Source organism: Chelonia mydas, chromosome 8, assembly GCF_015237465.2.
Source record: "Chelonia mydas isolate rCheMyd1 chromosome 8, rCheMyd1.pri.v2, whole genome shotgun sequence".
NCBI lineage: Eukaryota > Metazoa > Chordata > Testudines > Cheloniidae > Chelonia > Chelonia mydas.
Genome location: NC_057854.1, coordinates 104,188,240 through 104,207,073, shown reverse-complemented (window position 1 = coordinate 104,207,073; position 18,834 = coordinate 104,188,240). Strand labels below are relative to the sequence as shown.

The 18,834-nt window shown below is 56.8% G+C and overlaps 1 protein-coding gene across 4 annotated transcripts in view; it reads left to right on the top strand.

Moving 5' to 3' along the window:
* The window catches only part of DMAP1 (DNA methyltransferase 1 associated protein 1), a 52,698-nt gene extending 36,371 nt beyond the window's left edge, over positions 1–16,327 (top strand). For all 4 annotated transcript variants that reach the window (XM_037907013.2, XM_037907012.2, XM_043520796.1 and 1 more), the window contains 3 exons: positions 5,729–5,801; positions 11,258–11,541; positions 15,940–16,327. In XM_037907013.2, coding sequence (XP_037762941.1) covers positions 5,729–5,801; positions 11,258–11,541; positions 15,940–15,999 — 417 coding nt within the window. In that variant the 3' untranslated portion in view covers positions 16,000–16,327. The remainder of the gene's footprint in view (positions 1–5,728; positions 5,802–11,257; positions 11,542–15,939) is intronic.
* Positions 16,328–18,834: the final 2,507 nt, after the last annotated feature.

Genomic DNA, 18,834 nt, shown 5'->3' with positions numbered 1-18,834 from the left:
CCAGCTAAATTTTAAAGATATTAGTTCGACAGCAGCCACATAAATCATAACATTTTCTTAATGATGGTAAAATTAAAATATACTCTTGCTTTGAGAAGCCGATGAAGCCTTCCTGTTCACAGAGCAGATCCTCCCCCAGAATTAAAGGGAAGCTTCATTGATGTGTTTTTAGCCAAAGCAAACCCAAACAGCCCTCTTCCTCTTGTGCTGCCGTTCCGCGCCTTTTTCAGGGAGGTCTGGGTCCACTGGTGCCCCCCATCCCTGCCCCCACCCTCTAGCCCCCCAATAGCTTTGGCTGAAGAGCTTGACAGCGAGAAGGTGCTGAGTGCTGCCAGGCACCCTCTGGCCAGGAGCGCGTGTAGTTACAGCCGAAGGCCTTGCCAGAACAGTCAGCGGAGCTGCTGATAGGGCACCAGGTTGCTGCTTATAGAAAAGCCCCTGCTCCTGATGGCATGTCCCTAGCAACCAGCCAGGCCAGGGCTGCCCTGTGGGGTGACAGCTATCCTGTGGGACAGCCTGGGTCAGGATGCAGCCAGCTGGCGTGGAGCTCAGCATGGGTGTGGCAGGCTTGCGGAGGAGTCCTGTCTTGGCTAGAGAGATGGTGTCCCCAGTGCAGGCCTTAGAGGTAAGGCTGAGGCCTGGTGCCCAGGGCTCCAGTGAGGTGGAAAATACGTAGCTACAGAACTCTGTGTCGAGAGAGAAAACAGAGGGAAAGAATTGCAATTCCTCGGCGATGGGTTCCCCGTAAACGCTTCCTGTCGTGGGAGCTGGGGGTCACAAAGACCTCTTAGATCTTCCAGCCCATCTCCCTGGGGGGGATTGGCCCCTACACAGTGTTTTCCAGTTGTCTCACCTCGTTTTACAGCTCCCAAGTGATGGGATATACCCCACTTCCTCTGTTCTACAGCTTCATCCGTCCTGCGGTTGGGAACATCTTCCTGCTGTGCAGTCTGCCAGCCCTCCCTGTCCCTCCTTGTTGGGCCCGTGTGAAGCACACTGAATAATTCCTCTCCTTCCTTGGCTTTCAGACTAGTCACACACTTGCCGGCTGTAATGTAGTTCCCTGCTTGTTGTCTCCCAGACGAACGAGATGTGTTTGGCTCCTTTCATCTTCCTTTCCCCCATGTCACCTAATCGTTTGTGTAGCTCTTTTCTGAACTCCCTCCCGTTGGCCGATGTCTCTCCAGCAGCATGGGGCCTGCAGGACACCCCGCAGAGCTGCGGAAAGAGGGACTGACCCCTCCCAGCTCCGAGATCCGACCCTTCGGTGCATGCAGCCTCAAAGTGACACTGGCCTTTTGAGCTGCCGTCTAGCACTGCAAACTCCTGTCCAGCGTTGGGCCTCTCTGACCACAGCATGTGTCTCAGCTACACCCACTTCCCAGAGGATACGGGTTTGTGGATTACTTTGTCTTACATGTAGTAGCTGCTCAGTCTGTTAGTTCCTGTCTCTAACCTCTCTAGGTTCCCTTCCCCGACATTTTTTATCCTCGCTGAGGTTTGCAACTCATTCCAATTGAGTGTCTTCTACAAGCTTCATTAGGGTTCTGTTCATGTCCAGATGGTTAAATATAACTGTTCCTTAAACCCAGTGCCCCCAGGCCACCCAACTGGAGCCCTCCTTCCAGACTGACCCACTGCCAGATCTGTAGATTCATGATTGAAGGATCATAAGAACATCAGAGCGGCCATATTGGGTCAGAACGTGGTCCATCTAGCCCAGTACCCTGTCTCCAACAGTGCCCTGTACCAGAGCTTCAGGGGGAGTGTATAGAACAGGGCAATTCTGGAGTGATCCACCCCATCTTCTCCTCCTAGCTTCTGGTAGCCAGAGGCTTAGGGTCACCCCGAGCATGCGGTTACATCCCTGACCCTCTTGGCTAATAGCCATCAATAACCCTAGCCTCCAGGAACTTCTCCAGTTGTCCTTTTGGCCTTCACAACATCCCATGGCAATGAATTCCACAGGTTAGCTGTGCAATGTGTGAAAAAGTCCTTCCTCTTGTTCATATTAAACAGCTGCCTGCTAATTTCATTGGTTGTCTCCTGGTTTTTGTATCGTAAAAAACGCTTCTCTATTCACTTTCTCCGCACCAGTCATGATTTTATAGACCTCTGTCATATCCCCCCTTAGTCGTCTCTTTTCTAAGCTGAACAGCCTTAATCCTTTTAGTCTCTCCTCGGATGGAAGCCTTTCCATGCCCTGGATCATCTTTGTTGCCCTTCTCTGGACCTTTTCCAGTTCCACTGTATCCTTTTTGAGGTGCAACAACCAGAACTGGACACAGTATTCGAGGGGTGGGCACTCCAGAGATGTGATATTTTCTGTCATATGTTCTGTTCCTTTCCTAATAGTTCCTAACATTTTGTTTTTGACCACTGCTGCTCGCTGAGCTGAAGTTTGTGTAGAACTATCCTTGGTGACTCCAGTATTTTCTTTCTTGGGTGGTAACAGCTCGTTTAGAACCGATCGTATAGGTATCTTTGGCATTATTTTTTGCCAGTATGCATCACTTGGCACTTATCAGTCTTGAATTTCATCTGCCATTTTGTTGCCCAGTCACCCAGTTTTGTGAGATCCCTTTGTAACTCTTTGCCGTCTGCTTTGGACTTAACAATCTTGAATAGTTTTGTATCACCTGAAAATTTTGCTACTTTGCTGTTCACCCCCTTTTTTTTAGATCATTTATGAATACCTTGAAAAGCACAGGTCCCAGTTCAGACCCCAGGGGACCCTGCTATTTACCGCTCTCTGCTGTGAAAACTGACCAATTCTTCCTACCTTTTGTTTCCTGTCTTTCACCCAGTTACTGATCCATGAGAAGTCCTTCCCTCTTATCCCATGGCTACTTAGTTTTCTTAAGAGCCATTGGTAAGGGACCTTGTCAAAGGCTTTCTGAAAATCCAAGTACATTATATCCACTGGATCCCCCTTGTCCACATCCTTGTTGACTTCCTGAAAGAGTCCAAAAGATTGGTGAGGCCTGACTAACCTTTACAAAAGCCACGTTGACTCTTCACCAGTAAATCATGTTCATCTCTGTGTCTGATCGTTCTGTTCTTTACTGTAGCTTCTACCAGTTTTCCTGGTACTGACGTTAAGGTTACCGCCCTATAATTGCCAGGATCGTCTCTGGAGGCCTTTTTAAAAATCGTTGTTACATTAGCTGCACTCCAGACATCTGGTACAGTCCGATTTAAGCGATTGGTTACATATCACAGTTAGTCGTTCTGCAATTTCATATCTGAGTTCCTTCAGACCTCTAGGCTGAATACCATCTGGTCCTGGTGGCTTATTACTGTTTAGTTTATCAGTTAGTTCTAAAACTTGTTCTAATGACACATCAATTTGGGACAGTACTTCAGATTTGTCACCCAATAAGGACAGCCCCGATGTTGGAATCTCCCCCACATCCTCTGTAGTGAAGACTGCTGCAAAGAATTCATTTAGGTTCTCTGCCATGGCCTTCTCTTCCTTGAGTGCTCCTTTAGCACCTTTGTTGGCTAGTGATCCCGCTGCCTGCTGGGCAGGTTTCCTGCTTCTCAGGTGCTTAATTTTTGTTTCCTGTTAGATTCTGTGTCTTTAGCAAGTTGCTTCTCAGATTCTTTCTTGGCCTGGCCGATTATATTTTACTTGCCAGAGGTTGTGTTCCTTCCTATTATCTTCACTAGGGTTGGATTTCCAAATTTTAAGAGATGCCTTTTTTGCCTCCGATGGCCCCCGTGCCTCTGCAGTTCAGCCATGGTGCCGTTCTTTTGGCACTCGACCGTCTTTTTTGATTTGGGGTGTAATTGAATCTGAGCCTCTCTCTGGTGGTTTTACGGGGTTTCCCTGCTGCTTGCAGGCTTTTCACCCTGTGGCTCCTCTCTTTAATTTCTATCTAACTAGTGTCCCCGTCCTGGCGTCATTCCCCTTTTTAAAGGTTTCAGAGTAGCAGCCGTGTTAGTCTGTATCCGCAAAAAGAAAAGGAGGACTTGTGGCACCTTAGAGACTAACCAATTTATTTGAGCATAAGCTTTCGTGAGCTACAGCTCACTTCAATCCGATGAAGTGAGCTGTAGCTCACGAAAGTCTTATGCTCAAATAAATTGGTTAGTCTCTAAGGTGCCACAAGTCCTCCTTTCCTCCCCTTTTTAAAGTTAACATGTAACTTTGCATCCTGTGCATTGGTCTGGGCTGTTTCAGCCAGTTGCACGTGGCCCTCCTTGTTGCCATGTGACAATACGCATCATTGTAGTGTCTGCAAGCCCCACACTCCTGACTGATGTGGGTCCTTAAGTCAGGGAAGGATTCTCCGGGGCACGGGTGACTCTCGCTAGGTGTCACACCCAGTCTGTGGTGCAACTGGGAAGTGAACCCCAGTCCAATGTCCTAGCCACTAGGCCATCCTGCCTACCCTGCTGGTGTGTGTGTTGATAGCCCTGATTATTTCATGGTCCCTAGCACATCACTGAATCATTCTGCCTGTTGACAACCTCGGGCAGAGCATGGAGATGGAGCTCCCTGTCCCCACGGTAGCTGGTCCCTTCTGGGCACAACTCGCAGTGGTCTGGGTGGGAAGCATGCGTTGCGTTGTGGGGGCCGTGCCCATCCTGGCTGGTCACCTAGCATGACAAGGCATAGGAGGCACTATGGACTTCTCAGCTTCCTTCTCTGCGAGAGCAAAACTCCCCTGACTGAGAGCGTGGCTGGCCCCTTGGCGTGCGGTGCTGGAGTCCCGTTCTCACCCGCAGGGCTGCCCAGAGGATTCAGGGGGCCTGGGGCAAAGCAATTTCGGCGGCTCTTTAATTAATTAAGCGCCTTTTTCATTTTGACTCGCCCGGCGGCGCTCCGAGTCTTCGGCGGCATTTCGGTGGCTGGTCCTTCACTCGCTCTGGGTGTGTTCGGCGACACTGAAGGACCCACCACCGAAGACACTTTTGAATACTATATTCTCGTGGGGGCCCCTGTGAGGCCCAGGGCCTGGGGCACATTGCCCCACTTGCCCCCCACCTCCTCTGGGCGGCCCTGCTCGCCCGGTGTGTTTGGGCTGGTTTGGTGTGAGCAGCTAGAGCCCAAAGTGAATGCGGACGAGACCCTGCTAAGTGTATGCATTCTTCCTCCTGCGGCCCACTCGCATTCCCTTTCATAGCTCACATCTGATGATTTCTCACTCCCCTAGCCCCTTAGCTCCAATGTAAATGTGTGTTCACACTTCCGGCAGTCAAGTAACTGTGCTCTCTGTCTCTCCCTTTGTTATACAGCCCGCTCTGTAAATGAATCCCACAGGTCTGGGGCTCAGCAGGGACAACGAGAAGTGAGTCTGTTAGCGCATGAGTCTAATCAAGGCGGCTAAAGCGAATAAAGTAGGGCAGCATTGCACATTAGCCGCTGTGTAAATGAGCCCTTTGATGGGCCAGGCGCTGCGGGAGCGGGTTTGAAGCTAAGAAGAACTTTTGTTGTTAATTCAGTGACATGTGGAAGCTGTAAAACAGCGCGTCTTGCACACACACACAAGGGAAAATAAAAGCCCTCACGACCAGGCTTTTCAATACCTGCCCTCGGACCTAGTCTGAAAACTTTCAGCCCCTGGCTCCCTCTTCTACCACTTGATTTTCTTTTCTCTCGCTTCCTTTCTTTTTTTTCCCCCTGCACTATAAAAAGAAAAGCTCTCTTGCCTTTTGAACTAGATGGCTGTGAGTGAGGGCTAACTCGGAGCTGTGTGGCTCTGTTACCTTTATGTTCCAGATGAAACTGCCAAGCTCGGTGGGACAGAAGAAGATTAAAGCCCTGGAGCAGATGCTGATGGAACTAGGAGTAGGTGAGTAAAGGGGGCATGCTAGAGAGAAAGAGACACACAGCGCAAGCCTTTGTAGTCTAGATGGGCTATTTTTTCCCCTAGTAATACAGCCAGTTTCTTAAATAACAGTATGTGAATGGGTTTTAAAATAATATTTTACGTTTTTTTTAAAAAAGGGCAAAAGCCAGAACAAGATGCACAGGGATTTTTTCCCCCCTCCCAGAAGAAAACTGGTTTAAAAGGGCCTTTGTCTCTCTTGTTTTGGGCTGTTTTAACCATCAAGAGCGGAAGCACAGCCCCGAGAAGGCCAGTCTCAGCCGTGCCTGCTAAGGGTGCTAGTGGCCATGGCATGTGCATTGTTCAGGGGTGCCCTGGCTCGCTTTCAAGTTTACTTTCCTCCTAATTTACTGCTCCTGGTGGCAAGTCCAGAATGCCTCCGGGGCTGTGCAGCTCTGTTTTGTAGCTGGCCTGCTGGGTGACTCTCCAGCGGGCCACCACTGAGCAGCGAGTAAACCCACATCCCTCACTCTTGAACTCTGGTGGCTTCACAGCGGAGAGGCATGTTCGCTTCGCACGTACAATGCACACTCCTCGCTAGGGGTGGCCGGAGCGCAGCCCACAGAGTTCTGCGCTGCGCCCGGCTGCTGAAATCCATTCGCAGGCGCACCCGAAGGGACGCCGGAGCCCAGCATGCAATGTTCCACCCCCCAAAAAAGCAAAGTTTCTGAGGTTTGGCAGAGGTCACTGAGCATGCTCAGTAACTAATGGCCTAGCCATTGTTAGTGCTCAGACTTCATCGTCTGTGGCCTGTTGTAATGCCTCAGAAGCAGCGTTGGCTATGGGCAGCGCTAAAGGCCCTAGTCACAGGGTCCCCCCCGTGCCACACTAGCACTGCCAGGCTGGTATAGAATCCCCGGGGGGGCACCGACAAAGCCCCCCATCCTGCCCACAGAATCAAGGTGTGTCAGTTGTTTTTCCGGCTTAAAAGAGCAGATGCTAACCCAGGGAAAGCTGGGGGGGGCTGTGAGAGCAATGAGAGGACATGAGGGACGCTGCGGGTGGGGTCACAGGCTTCAGACAGCTTCAGGGCAGGAGAAGGAGCAATGGCCGGGGACAGTCCTTGGCCGCTGCCCAGTGGCCCGGCGTGCAGAGTCTCTCAGGGCAGGTAGCGAAGGCCCCATTGCGACAGAGGAGCTGCTGGAAGCTGGCTGAGCCTGGTTGTTTCTGGGCCTGTGAAGCTGGAGCAGAGCATGGCTCCTGCTCCGGAAGAGCAGCGCCACCCGCGCTCTCGGGGCAGCCTTGGGAGCTGCCTGGGCCAGTGCATGGCAGCGGTTCTGCACCTCCGCCTTCCCCCGCTGAGGTAGGAGTGTTCCTGCTGCCCTCGGCACGCTCCGGCATGGCCACACGCCAGGTCAGCGCGGTGCAGGGGGAAGGAGCCGGGTCGGGAGCCCGGCATGCAGGCAATGCTGCGTGGAGAGGGATCTGCGTGTAGATTTTCTCCCCCACCTCAGGCGCTGCTCTTCTGAAATTGTGAGCTCTTCATAGCAGGGGCCTGTCCCTCTGGGGGTGGGATCTAGGTACGGGGTGGTGACGTGGGAGACACGGCTGTAACACAGGGCTATGATGGGCAGTAGCAGAGCTAGCATCCAGGCCAGGCCAATGGCCTCAGTCCTGCCCTGGAGGCAGAGGGGACGTCAGTCCTGGGCCTCTACCAACAAGGGGACCAGCTGGGGTTTGTATTGTCAACACCTGTCCACTGGGAACTGTCATAGAATCATAGAATCATAGAATATCAGGGTTGGAAGGGACCCCAGAAGGTCATCTAGTCCAACCCCCTGCTCAAAGCAGGACCAAGTCCCAGTTAAATCATCCCAGCCAGGGCTTTGTCAAGCCTGACCTTAAAAACCTCTAAGGAAGGAGATTCTACCACCTCCCTAGGTAACGCATTCCAGTGTTTCACCACCCTCTTAGTGAAAAAGTTTTTCCTAATATCCAATCTAAACCTCCCCCATTGCAACTTGAGACCATTACTCCTCGTTCTGTCATCTGCTACCATTGAGAACAGTCTAGAGCCATCCTCTTTGGAACCCCCTTTCAGGTAGTTGAAAGCAGCTATCAAATCCCCCCTCATTCTTCTCTTCTGCAGACTAAACAATCCCAGCTCCCTCAGCCTCTCCTCATAAGTCATGTGCTCTAGACCCCTAATCATTTTTGTTGCCCTTCGCTGGACTCTCTCCAATTTATCCACATCCTTCTTGTAGTGTGGGGCCCAAAACTGGACACAGTACTCCAGATGAGGCCTCACCAGTGTCGAATAGAGGGGAACGATCACGTCCCTCGATCTGCTCGCTATGCCCCTACTTATACATCCCAAAATGCCATTGGCCTTCTTGGCAACAAGGGCACACTGCTGACTCATATCCAGCTTCTCGTCCACTGTCACCCCTAGGTCCTTTTCCGCAGAACTGCTGCCTAGCCATTCGGTCCCTAGTCTGTAGCGGTGCATTGGGTTCTTCCGTCCTAAGTGCAGGACCCTGCACTTATCCTTATTGAACCTCATCAGATTTCTTTTGGCCCAATCCTCCAATTTGTCTAGGTCCTTCTGTATCCTATCCCTCCCCTCCAGCGTATCTACCACTCCTCCCAGTTTAGTATCATCCGCAAATTTGCTGAGTGTGCAATCCACACCATCCTCCAGATCATTTATGAAGATATTGAACAAAACGGGCCCCAGGACCGACCCCTGGGGCACTCCACTTGACACCGGCTGCCAACTAGACATGGAGCCATTGATCACTACCCGTTGAGCCCGACAATCTAGCCAGCTTTCTACCCACCTTATAGTGCATTCATCCAGCCCATACTTCCTTAACTTGCTGACAAGAATGCTGTGGGAGACCGTGTCAAAAGCTTTGCTAAAGTCAAGAAACAATACATCCACTGCTTTCCCTTCATCCACAGAACCAGTAATCTCATCATAAAAGGCGATTAGATTAGTCAGGCATGACCTTCCCTTGGTGAATCCATGCTGACTGTTCCTGATCACTTTCCTCTCCTCTAAGTGCTTCAGGATTGATTCTTTGAGGACCTGCTCCATGATTTTTCCAGGGACTGAGGTGAGGCTGACTGGCCTGTAGTTCCCAGGATCCTCCTTCTTCCCTTTTTTAAAGATGGGCACTACATTAGCCTTTTTCCAGTCATCCGGGACTTCCCCCGTTCGCCACGAGTTTTCAAAGATAATGGCCAAGGGCTCTGCAATCACAGCCGCCAATTCCTTCAGCACTCTCGGATGCAACTCGTCCGGCCCCATGGACTTGTGCACGTCCAGCTTTCTAAATAGTCCCTAACCACCTCTATCTCTACAGAGGGCTGGCCATCTCTTCCCCATTTTGTGATGCCCAGCACAGCAGTCTGGGAGCTGACCTTGTTAGTGAAAACAGAGGCAAAAAAAGCATTGAGTACATTAGCTTTTTCCACATCCTCTGTCACTAGGTTGCCTCCCTCATTCAGTAAGGGGCCCACACTTTCCTTGGCTTTCTTCTTGTTGCCAACATACCTGAAGAAACCCTTCTTGTTACTCTTGACATCTCTTGCTAGCTGCAGCTCCAGGTGCGATTTGGCCCTCCTGATATCTTTCCTACATGCCCGAGCAATATTTTTATACTCTTCCCTGGTCATATGTCCAACCTTCCACTTCTTGTAAGCTTCTTTTTTATGTTTAAGATCCGCTAGGATTTCACCATTAAGCCAAGCCGGTCGCCTGCCATATTTACTATTCTTTCGACTCATCGGGATGGTTTGTCCCTGTAACCTCAACAGGGATTCCTTGAAATACAGCCAGCTCTCCTGGACTCCCTTCCCCTTCATGTTAGTCCCCCAGGGGATCCTGGCCATCTGTTCCCTGAGGGAGTCAAAGTCTGCTTTCCTGAAGTCCAGGGTCCGTATCCTGCTGCTTACCTTTCTTCCCTGCGTCAGGATCCTGAACTCAACCAACTCATGGTCACTGCCTCCCAGATTCCCATCTACTTTTGCTTCCCCCACTAATTCTACCCGGTTTGTGAGCAGCAGGTCAAGAAAAGCGCCCCCCCTAGTTGGCTCCCCTAGCACTTGCACCAGGAAATTGTCCCCTACGCTTTCCAAAAACTTCCTGGATTGTCTATGCACCGCTGTATTGCTCTCCCAGCAGATATCAGGAAAATTAAAGTCACCCATGAGAATCAGGGCATGCGATCTAGTAGCTTCCGTGAGTTGCCGGAAGAAAGCCTCATCCACCTCATCCCCCTGGTCCGGTGGTCTATAGCAGACTCCCACCACTACATCACTCTTGTTGCACACACTTCTAAACTTAATCCAGAGACACTCAGGTTTTTCCACAGTTTCGTACCGGAGCTCTGAGCAGTCATACTGCTCCCTTACATACAGTGCTACTCCCCCACCTTTTCTGCCCTGCCTGTCCTTCCTGAACAGTTTATAACCATCCATGACTGTACTCCAGTCATGTGAGTTATCCCACCAAGTCTCTGTTATTCCAATCACGTCATAGTTCCTTGACATCACCAGGACCTCCAGTTCTCCCTGCTTGTTTCCAAGGCTTTGTGCATTTGTATATAAGCACTTGAGATAACCTGTTGATCGCCCCTCATTCCCAGTATGAGGCAGGAGCCCTCCCCTCACAGACATTCCTGCCTGTGCTTCCTCCCGGTATCCCGCTTTCCCACTTACCTCAGGGCTTTGGTCTCCGTCCCCCGGTGAACCTAGTTTAAAGCCCTCCTCACTAGGTTAGCCAGCCTGCTGGCAAAGATGCTCTTCCCTCTCTTCGTAAGATGGAGCCCGTCTCTGCCCAGCACTCCTCCTTCATGGAACACCATCCCATGGTCAAAGAATCCAAAGCCTTCTCTCCGACACCACCTGCGTAGCCATTCGTTGACTTCCACGATCCGACGGTCCCTACCCAGGCCTTTTCCTTCCACGGGGAGGATGGACGAGAACACCACTTGCGCCTCCAACTCCTTTATCCTTCTTCCCAGAGCCACGTAGTCCGCAGTGATCCGCTCAAGGTCATTCTTGGCAGTATCATTGGTGCCCACGTGGAGAAGCAGGAAGGGGTAGCGATCCGAGGGCTTGATGACTCTCGGCAGTCTCTCCGTCACATCGCGAATCTTAGCCCCTGGCAAGCAGCAGTCTCTTTGTCCTGAGACCCAAACTCAGCGCGCAGGTCCGAGGTGGAAGCCACGGCCAAGCCCTCCTGCCTGGAGTTGGATTTGAACCAGCATCCCAGAGAGGAAAGGCTACCGGGCCCCGACCTGGCTAGGTTGCTTTTTAACCCCCTGGCCACAGCCCTCAGAGCTCTCCAGCCCTGTTAACTGCTGAGAATGAAGCCCCAGCAGTGGGTGTGGGCATGGGAGCTGGGGTGTCTCCCCCCTCCCAGGGCCGGACCGGCCGGGGTCTCCAGCTCTGAGCTCCCTTTGCTCCCCCAGATCTCAGCCCCATGCCGACGGAGGAGATCGTGCAGATGTTCAACGAGCTGCGGAGCGACCTGGTGCTGCTCTACGAGCTCAAGCAGGCCTTTGCCAACTGCGAGTACGAGTTGCAGATGCTGCGTCACCGGCACGAAGCGCTGGCCAAGGCAGGCAGCCTGGGCCCCGTCGGCATGGAGGGGGCCCGCGCAGACGGGCAGGCCGGGCTCAGCGCGGAGGAGGGCAAGGGAGACGCCAAGGACCAGATCATCGATGTGGTTGGAGCACCACTGACCCCGAACTCAGTGAGTAGGCAGATGCGGGCGTCTGGAGGTGGGTCCCCCCTCAGGTCTGCGCCAGGGATTGCATTCTGAGCCCTGCTGGGGGCTCTGCCGTCTCTCCCTCCAGGGGCGAGTGCTGGCGGGAGCACAGCGCGCCCTTTAGCCGAGGCTCCAAGTCTGCTCTTGGTGTGCCCACCCCGTGCCTGGCACTGCCCTTGGTGGCACGCGTGGGCCGGCAGTGGTTCCTGCACCCCGCGTGGAGGGGGCATTGCAGGGAGCTGGCAGAGGCAGGAGCGGGGATGGTACCTACCTGTCCCCGGTGAGACGCAGCCCTGTGCGGGAGGAGGAGCAAAGGCAGGCGAGTGGGACCTCGTGACGTGAGCTGTGGGCCGTGGACGAGTTCCTCCCCTGGTGAGCTCCAGCGACGCCCCGGGCAGGGGGCATGGGCAGGAGGGAGGGGCCTGAAGACCAGAGGGGAGGAGCCTGTGAAAGCGCTGGGACAGGAGACCCAGGGTGCCGAACACCCCGGGAAAGCTGAAAGTCGGGCGCATGCCCTGGCCGGGGCTGAGCAAATGGGGTGGCCCCTGTCTCCCTGCAGCTGCCCCCCAGTGCGGAGTGCTGTGAACGGTATGTCCCTGGGGGGTCCCCAGCCGTCACACCCCCAAAGGACAAGCCTGGCCTGCCCTGTGCAGCCCCGAGCGCTATCCGAGGTGGCGAAGCTCCCTGATGGAAACCCGCCCCGGGCACAGCATGCTGTAGATACTCTGCCCCGGGAGCGGCCCGGCCCTTCCCATTTCCAAAGGGCAAACGTAGTCCGGGGCGTTGAACACCTTATCTGTCAACGACAGAGGTGACACGTTCATCTGGACGTGAGTAATGTCCTGCTCTCCTGTGACAATCTGGAGTTGTAAGGCAGCGTTCCGCTGAGGCAGGCTCATGTTTGCAGAGGAGACTTCTGAATTTCTTCGCTGCGTTCAATCTTTGTGGGAGCGTGAAATCTCCACCCTCCCTGGGGTCCGGGAAGGGCGAGGCTGCAGCCATTCCAGGCGGATTCACAGCACACTCGCTGTCCCCGGAGACCAAACAGGAGTGCGGATGGTGGGGGGGCGGGCGGGTTTGTGTGTCTCCAGCCATATTCTGCCTTGGTGCCTCTGCCTGGAATTGCAAACAAAGAGGCGAGGCCGGCAGCATGGAGAGGGTTAAAATGACCTGGTCTCTGGCATATTTGAAAGAAATATAATCAAGTTAATTCACTGCAAGGCAAATTCGGTACCTAAAGGGCCCCCCATGTTAAATACAGCTCTGACCTTTACCGGCTGATTACACAAAGACGACACAATTAGATTAGTCCAAGACAAAAGGTCAAGCGCATTCACACTGTGACCATTTTATGCTACCTTTGGAGGGGAAAAAATCACATCCCAGCTGAGGGGTATCTGGGGGAAGAGCAGGCTTGTGCTGCTACTCCCCGGCCGGCCGGCTGGCTGCAGGTGTGCTGGGCGAAGGCACACCCAGCGCTTCACCAGAGCTGCCCCGTGTCTGTCTCCCATCCCCACCGCTGCCAGCCCACTCCCTGGCAGGATGTGTGCTCGGGGGCTGCTCTCCCCACCGGCAGAGCAAGGTTTGGCACCATGCCGGAGATACCAGAGCCTGGCCACGCAGACGGGCTCTGCCAGGGACACTGGGCAGCCTCCCGCTCCTGGCAGGACTGCACCCTCCATGCAGAGCCGGCTGAGCCCCTGGGGCAGACGAAGGGCTGAGCCAGCCTGGGGCAGGGCCTGCTGTGTGGCTGGAGGGTGTTACAGGTACCAGCCAGCCTTACTGTCGCCTAATGTTTATAGTCCAGTAGCTTCCGAGGGCCCTTCCCAGGATCAGGGACATGCTCCGAAAGGGGCTGCATGAATGCAGGAGGTGGCATGGTCCCACAGCATGGATTGAGCCCCCGAACCAGCACCTCCCAGGGGAGCTAGTTGTTACTGTCCCCGTGTGGCAGCTTGGGGAACTGAGGCCCAGGGCGAGGAAGCGACGTGCTAAGGGTGTCGGTGGCAGAGCACAGCCCTGACTTCCAGCCTGGACCGTCTTCCCAGGGCCACCCTTCCTCCTTGGGAAGCTCCCGTTGGCGCTGAGTGTTCGCAAGGAGCCTGGCAGCGCCGCCGAGCTTGGGGACAGGGCTGAGAGCCCAGCGCTGGCTGCACTGATGGACCCCTGGGGCTAGTGCTGCCGTCCCCCACTGTCGCCCATGGCCCCGCTCTCAGCTGTGAGACATGGGAGCTTGGCCCAGGCAGGGCCTTTCCTCTCCGGGAGACACCGGCTCGGCTCTCCTGTGCGTTGCAGAGGGAGGGGAGGGGGCTGCAGGAATCCTGTTGGGAGTCCCACCCCTCCACCCATGTGACAATGCTGGGGTGGTCTTGCCCTGTCCCACGGGCAGCAGCCTGTCCTTGGCCTCTCTTCCCTGCCAGCCCTGCAGCTGCCCGGGGTGGAGTCTGCCAGCCAAGCGGAAGCTGCTGCGGGTTAGCTCAGGGGAGCACGTTGCAGGAGTGCCCTGCTCTTTTGCGGGGGCCGGGGGGGGAAGCAGCCTGTCCTGCACGGTGCTATGTGGCGAGACACTGAGTCTAGCTGGTGGGAAGCCTGGTACCAGGGCAGCCCTGCCATATCCCTCAGGTCCTCCCTACCACTCCAGCCTGGCTGTCCTCCGTGGTGGGGTGGTGTCCAGCTCCAGCCATGAAATCCAAGCCAGGGTCCCCCCAGTGCAGCGTGTTGCTGACCCAGGAGGGACTTCCCTGCAGGCCTTGGGGAGGTGAAAGGTGAGCCGAACTTGGAACAAATTAGTTCCAAGCAGAAGTTCAGCCAGTTACTCCAGATTAGAACCTTTGAATTGTGCGACTCAGACTCCACTCACTGATCCGTAATGAGTTGACTCTCAGAATTCCTGGCTTTGTTCCCAAGCTCACAAGTCAGCCCGTTAATGGGGAAAGGAAAAGACCTTGAGTGTAAGAAGTCTCGGGTTCAGAGTCGGAATTATTTGACTTTTAAGCTTCCTTTATCTGAACTCCTGCTGACTTCTTGTTTTCTGAGCCGGTTTGAAAGCTAGAAGTTACATTGTTAAGATCAATCATTCTCTCTTTCCAGATGGAGTTAGAATATCTGCCTTGTTATATATTTATATAGACGTTACATCTATTCTGGGCTGTGTGTGTTTAGCCCTTTTCAAACCCTTCCTTGCCATTCAAAGCAGCTAGACTTGTAGGCTTGTGTAAATTATAATGTAAACCATTTTTTTAACCAGACCGTTCCCAATGTTGCCCAAGGCGACTGGAGGAGCCGTGCCACGGACAGCAAGAGGAGGGTGATTAATATGAATTTGTGACACATTTGAAAGATGGGTCTTTTGCCATATACAGATGATCAGACGCACACGCGCTTCCCCATCAATTCCATGCCCTGCCAGCGAAGCCGCCAAGCCCTGGCTCCTTTGTCTGCGGGCTGGGGTTTGGTTTTAAATGTACCTGTGGGCCTCTCAATTTCCAAGGATTTGATTTGATTTTTTATAGGGCTTCTATTCACGCTGTTGGGCGAGTTCTTGGGCCCTGGTATTTCTCTGAAAATGGAGCCTTAAGAGGCAGCTGGGCCGAGGCCTCTGAGGAAATCCCCGTGGATGTGGTTTTAACACTGAGCGGTGCAGACTGCCCCTGCGGAGTCCCCCATGCACACGGGGGTTCGGGCCGGGGTGTCTGCTGGGTGCGATTCCCCACAGGCTCTGGCACGGGTGGCCTGTGCAGCCCCGAGGAGCAGTGGCCTTTGCGGGGAGCCCAGCTGCACCAGGCTTCCATGCAGTCTGCCGGGTCTCTGCTCCTGGACTGCAGGAGTCTCGCTAGCTGCCTTCGTGCCCGCTGTCCCCTGGGGACTAGGTCCTGTCCCGGGTGTGGGCGGCACTGCCTCAGCCCAGCTGGGAGCGCCCCATAGCTGAGCGCTCAGCTCTCCCGTCACACGCTTGTGCCCTCCAGTTCTGATTTCAGCAGGATACGGCGCGCCTCTCCCTCCCGTCTGGGCTGCATCGGCCACGGGGCTGGGCACCACGCAGAACGCGCCTGGCCGTCGTGCAGCGCGCCCTGCATTGGGGCTGCCAGCTGGGGGCCCGTGCCCCTTGGGAGGGGAATTTCCTGCCTGCCACGAGTGGGCTCAGCCGCCCAGCTGCATGCTGGGGCTCGGTGAAGGGTTAATCTCACGTCTGGCTCCGGGCAGTAGCCTCTGGGCCCGATCTGCTGTGTGGTCAAGGAGGCCCCAGCTCGTGGCATGGCGTGGCTCCCGCTGGGCTAGCCCCCAGGCCGCAGCGGCTCTGAGCCAGACGGGTGAGTTCGTGGGCTGACTGCTCCGACCCCGCTGACCCTGCTTCTCTTTTGTTTCCCTTCTCCCCTGGAGCAGAGAAAACGCCGGGAGTCGGCCTCCAGCTCCTCCTCCATCAAGAAGGTGAAGAAGCCATGAGCCCTGTCGGCGCAGTGCGGCCGGCTGAGTCAGCGCTGGGCCGCGTCGTCAGACTGGGAGCCGGGCAGGGAAGGGCCTTGCCTGGGGAAGGATTCCAGCCAGAGCCGTTCCCTTCCCAGCACTGCCTGGCCCCACACCCCTGCGCTGCCAGCAAGCCTTGGGGTGACGCTGCTTCCTGCCCCCAGCAGTGGGGCCGCGAGAGCTGCAGGGAAGCTGGGCAGGTGGCCGGAGCCGTGCGGGTGGCCACGCTGCACCGGCGGGCCTGGCCTGGTGGGCTCTGACATGCTGGATTTGTGTGTGTCCTTGTAAATACAGCCCTGTCCCCCTGCCCCCGCGTGTGTCCTCATTAGCCTGGGGTGTGGGATCACTCCTAGCACCCTGCTGAGCTCTGGCACGGAGGGGGCTGTTCCTCCCGCCTTGCCCCCTGGCCCTGCGGGCCATGCAGGGAGCAGGGCAGAGCTGGCTGGGGCTTGGCACTGTTTGCTCTGGAGTCCCGGCTTCCCGCCCCCTTGCAGCTGGCCTGCCACTGAGGTGCCACCCGTCTGTGGCCTCCCAGGCAGGCTGGGTGGGGCAGCCTCGGCCCCTGGCTCCTGGCATGGCTGAGCGGGAGGGGGGGCTGCTCCCCCAAGCGCTGGAGGGCCAGGGCCGTTCTTTAGCCACCCCTAGGCCAGGGGCAGAAGCTAGGCCCCCCTTGGCCGACCCCAGCCCTGGCCCTCGCATGGCTCGGGCCTGGCTGTTCTCCCGTGGCCTGCGCATGGCTGCCAGCGCATGGCTCTGCCCGTGGCCTGCGAGGTGCCAGTGCCGGGGGGGCCTGAGCCCCCTGCTGCGTGGAGTGTTGGCCGTGCTTTGCGAGACGGGGTGTCTGGCCCCGCCAGCGTGGCACCCTGCAGGCCTGGGCGGTTCTGCATGTCGCCGTCACGCCGCTGTCAAGCCCAGTGCGTCACCCCGTGGCCCTGCTGGCAGGTCGTGGGCACAGCCTCCCTCCCCTCTCTTCCCACTGCTCCCCCGCAGCCCAGCCCCTGCGCACCCGGTCTTGGCTCCCCAGCGTGGGACACAGCAGCCGGGGGGTGTCCTGGGTCTTTAACTGCCCCACTCTCTCCTTCCAGCCCGCGTGGGGCCTCCAGCATGAGCCTCTGGCTGCCCACCCCCAGGCCCGGGGCAGAGCTGAGGGCTGCCCTGGCCCTGACCACGGGGAGCCCCTGGGGGCAGACGCCTAGAGGCCATGCTGCAAAGTCCCCACAGCCGGGAGTGGCGGCTTGTCTGGGGCTCGCTGGGAAAATGGCATCTCACGTTCCCTCCTCACCAGGTAGCCCCCCCACGGCCTGGCTGTGGGGCAGGGCCTAGCTCTGAGCCCTGGCCTGGGCACTTCAGTACTCGGGCCTGGCTGGCTAGTGCCCCGTACCCCCAGCTGTCGCTGGCAGGCTGCAGGGCGTGTCCCCCCCTGCCTGGGCCAGAGAGCCAGAGCAGAGCGAGGGGCAGCCCCCAGGCCATGGGCTGAGAGCTGGGCTGGAGGCTGCTTTGCCCTGCACACAGCGGGGGCCCGGCGATGGGGCGGCTTCTCCCGTGGGGCAGTGCCCACGGGGCCCAAGAGCCCCACCAGCGCTGCGGGTGGAGACGAGTTTGTAGGGACGAGTCCACGGCCTCCAAGCCCTTGCCTCAGCTGCCCTTCCTCCCGGCCCAGGGCACGCTCACCCTGCCCCCCTCATCGCCTTTCCCCCTCCCCCCTGGAGAGCCGGTCCCTGCCTGGGGGCACGAGGCTGGTCCCCCTGAGCCTCCCCCACCCCACACGCAGGGGCAGGAGCTGGCTAGGGGCCCTTTAACTGCCAGCCCTGAAACACCCACCCGGGCGCCAAGCTGGGCACTGGCCTGTGAACCCAGAACCCCTGGCGCTACCGGCTGCGAGCTGCCCGCAGTGACAGCCCCGGGGCCGGCATTGGGCTGGCCCAGGAGGCTCCGCTGGGCACGTAGCAAACAGGGAACATGGGGGCTGTGGGCCCAGGGTGGGCACAGCTCGGGTGCAGCATCTCCCCTTCCACCACAGCAGCCTGGCCCTGGAAACACCTGCCAGGAGGGTCTGGCTGCAAAGGGCTTGGCTGGCTGGGATGCAGCGCGGGACCGGGCCCTGGCAGGAGCGGCTGGCCACGTTGGCTGGTTGGAGGTGCCCAGGGGGGCACCCACGGCCCTACAAGTGCTCCTGTGAAAGACACTGCATGGGCCCTTTTGATAGCTGCAGCAGGCACGCCAAGGCCAGCCTGGCGCGTGGAGACAGGCCCGCCCCCCCCCACCCCGCAGCACGGGCCCCACCGCTGGGGCGAGACCCTGGGCATGGCCCCCAGGTGGGGGGGACGCTGGTCCTGGAGCCGTTGAGCCTGATCTGGGGATAGACGCAGAACGGCCCCAGCGCTGCAACCCTCTGGCCCTGTGTGCGTGGGGTGGGCGCCGGCCGAGGGGCAGGGGGGCTCGCGGGCAGGGAGGGGACCGGGTGGTGTGAGACTCCAGTATGGTGACTGTGCTGCTGGGTGGGGGACGGGGTGGTGGTGGGGTGCTAAGGGGGCTTTAAGCCACTTTGGTGCATGGGCTGGGCTGGGCCCTGCCTGCTCCCCGCTCGAGCTGAGCCAGGCTCAGGGCTGCTCTGCACCGGTGGGCCCTGAGCAGCAGCGACTAGCCCTGGCACCAGCCAGGCCCCTCCCGGACCGGCCAGCGCGGGCTGGGGTGTCGCTGTAGGGCAGGGGGCCCTGGCAGGGCCAGGCCGCGGGCCCCACCCGCGGCAGCAGTAGGGTTGTGCAGTGCACGAGGCCCACGGGCTCCGGGCTGCTGGCCCGTGCACGCACCTCG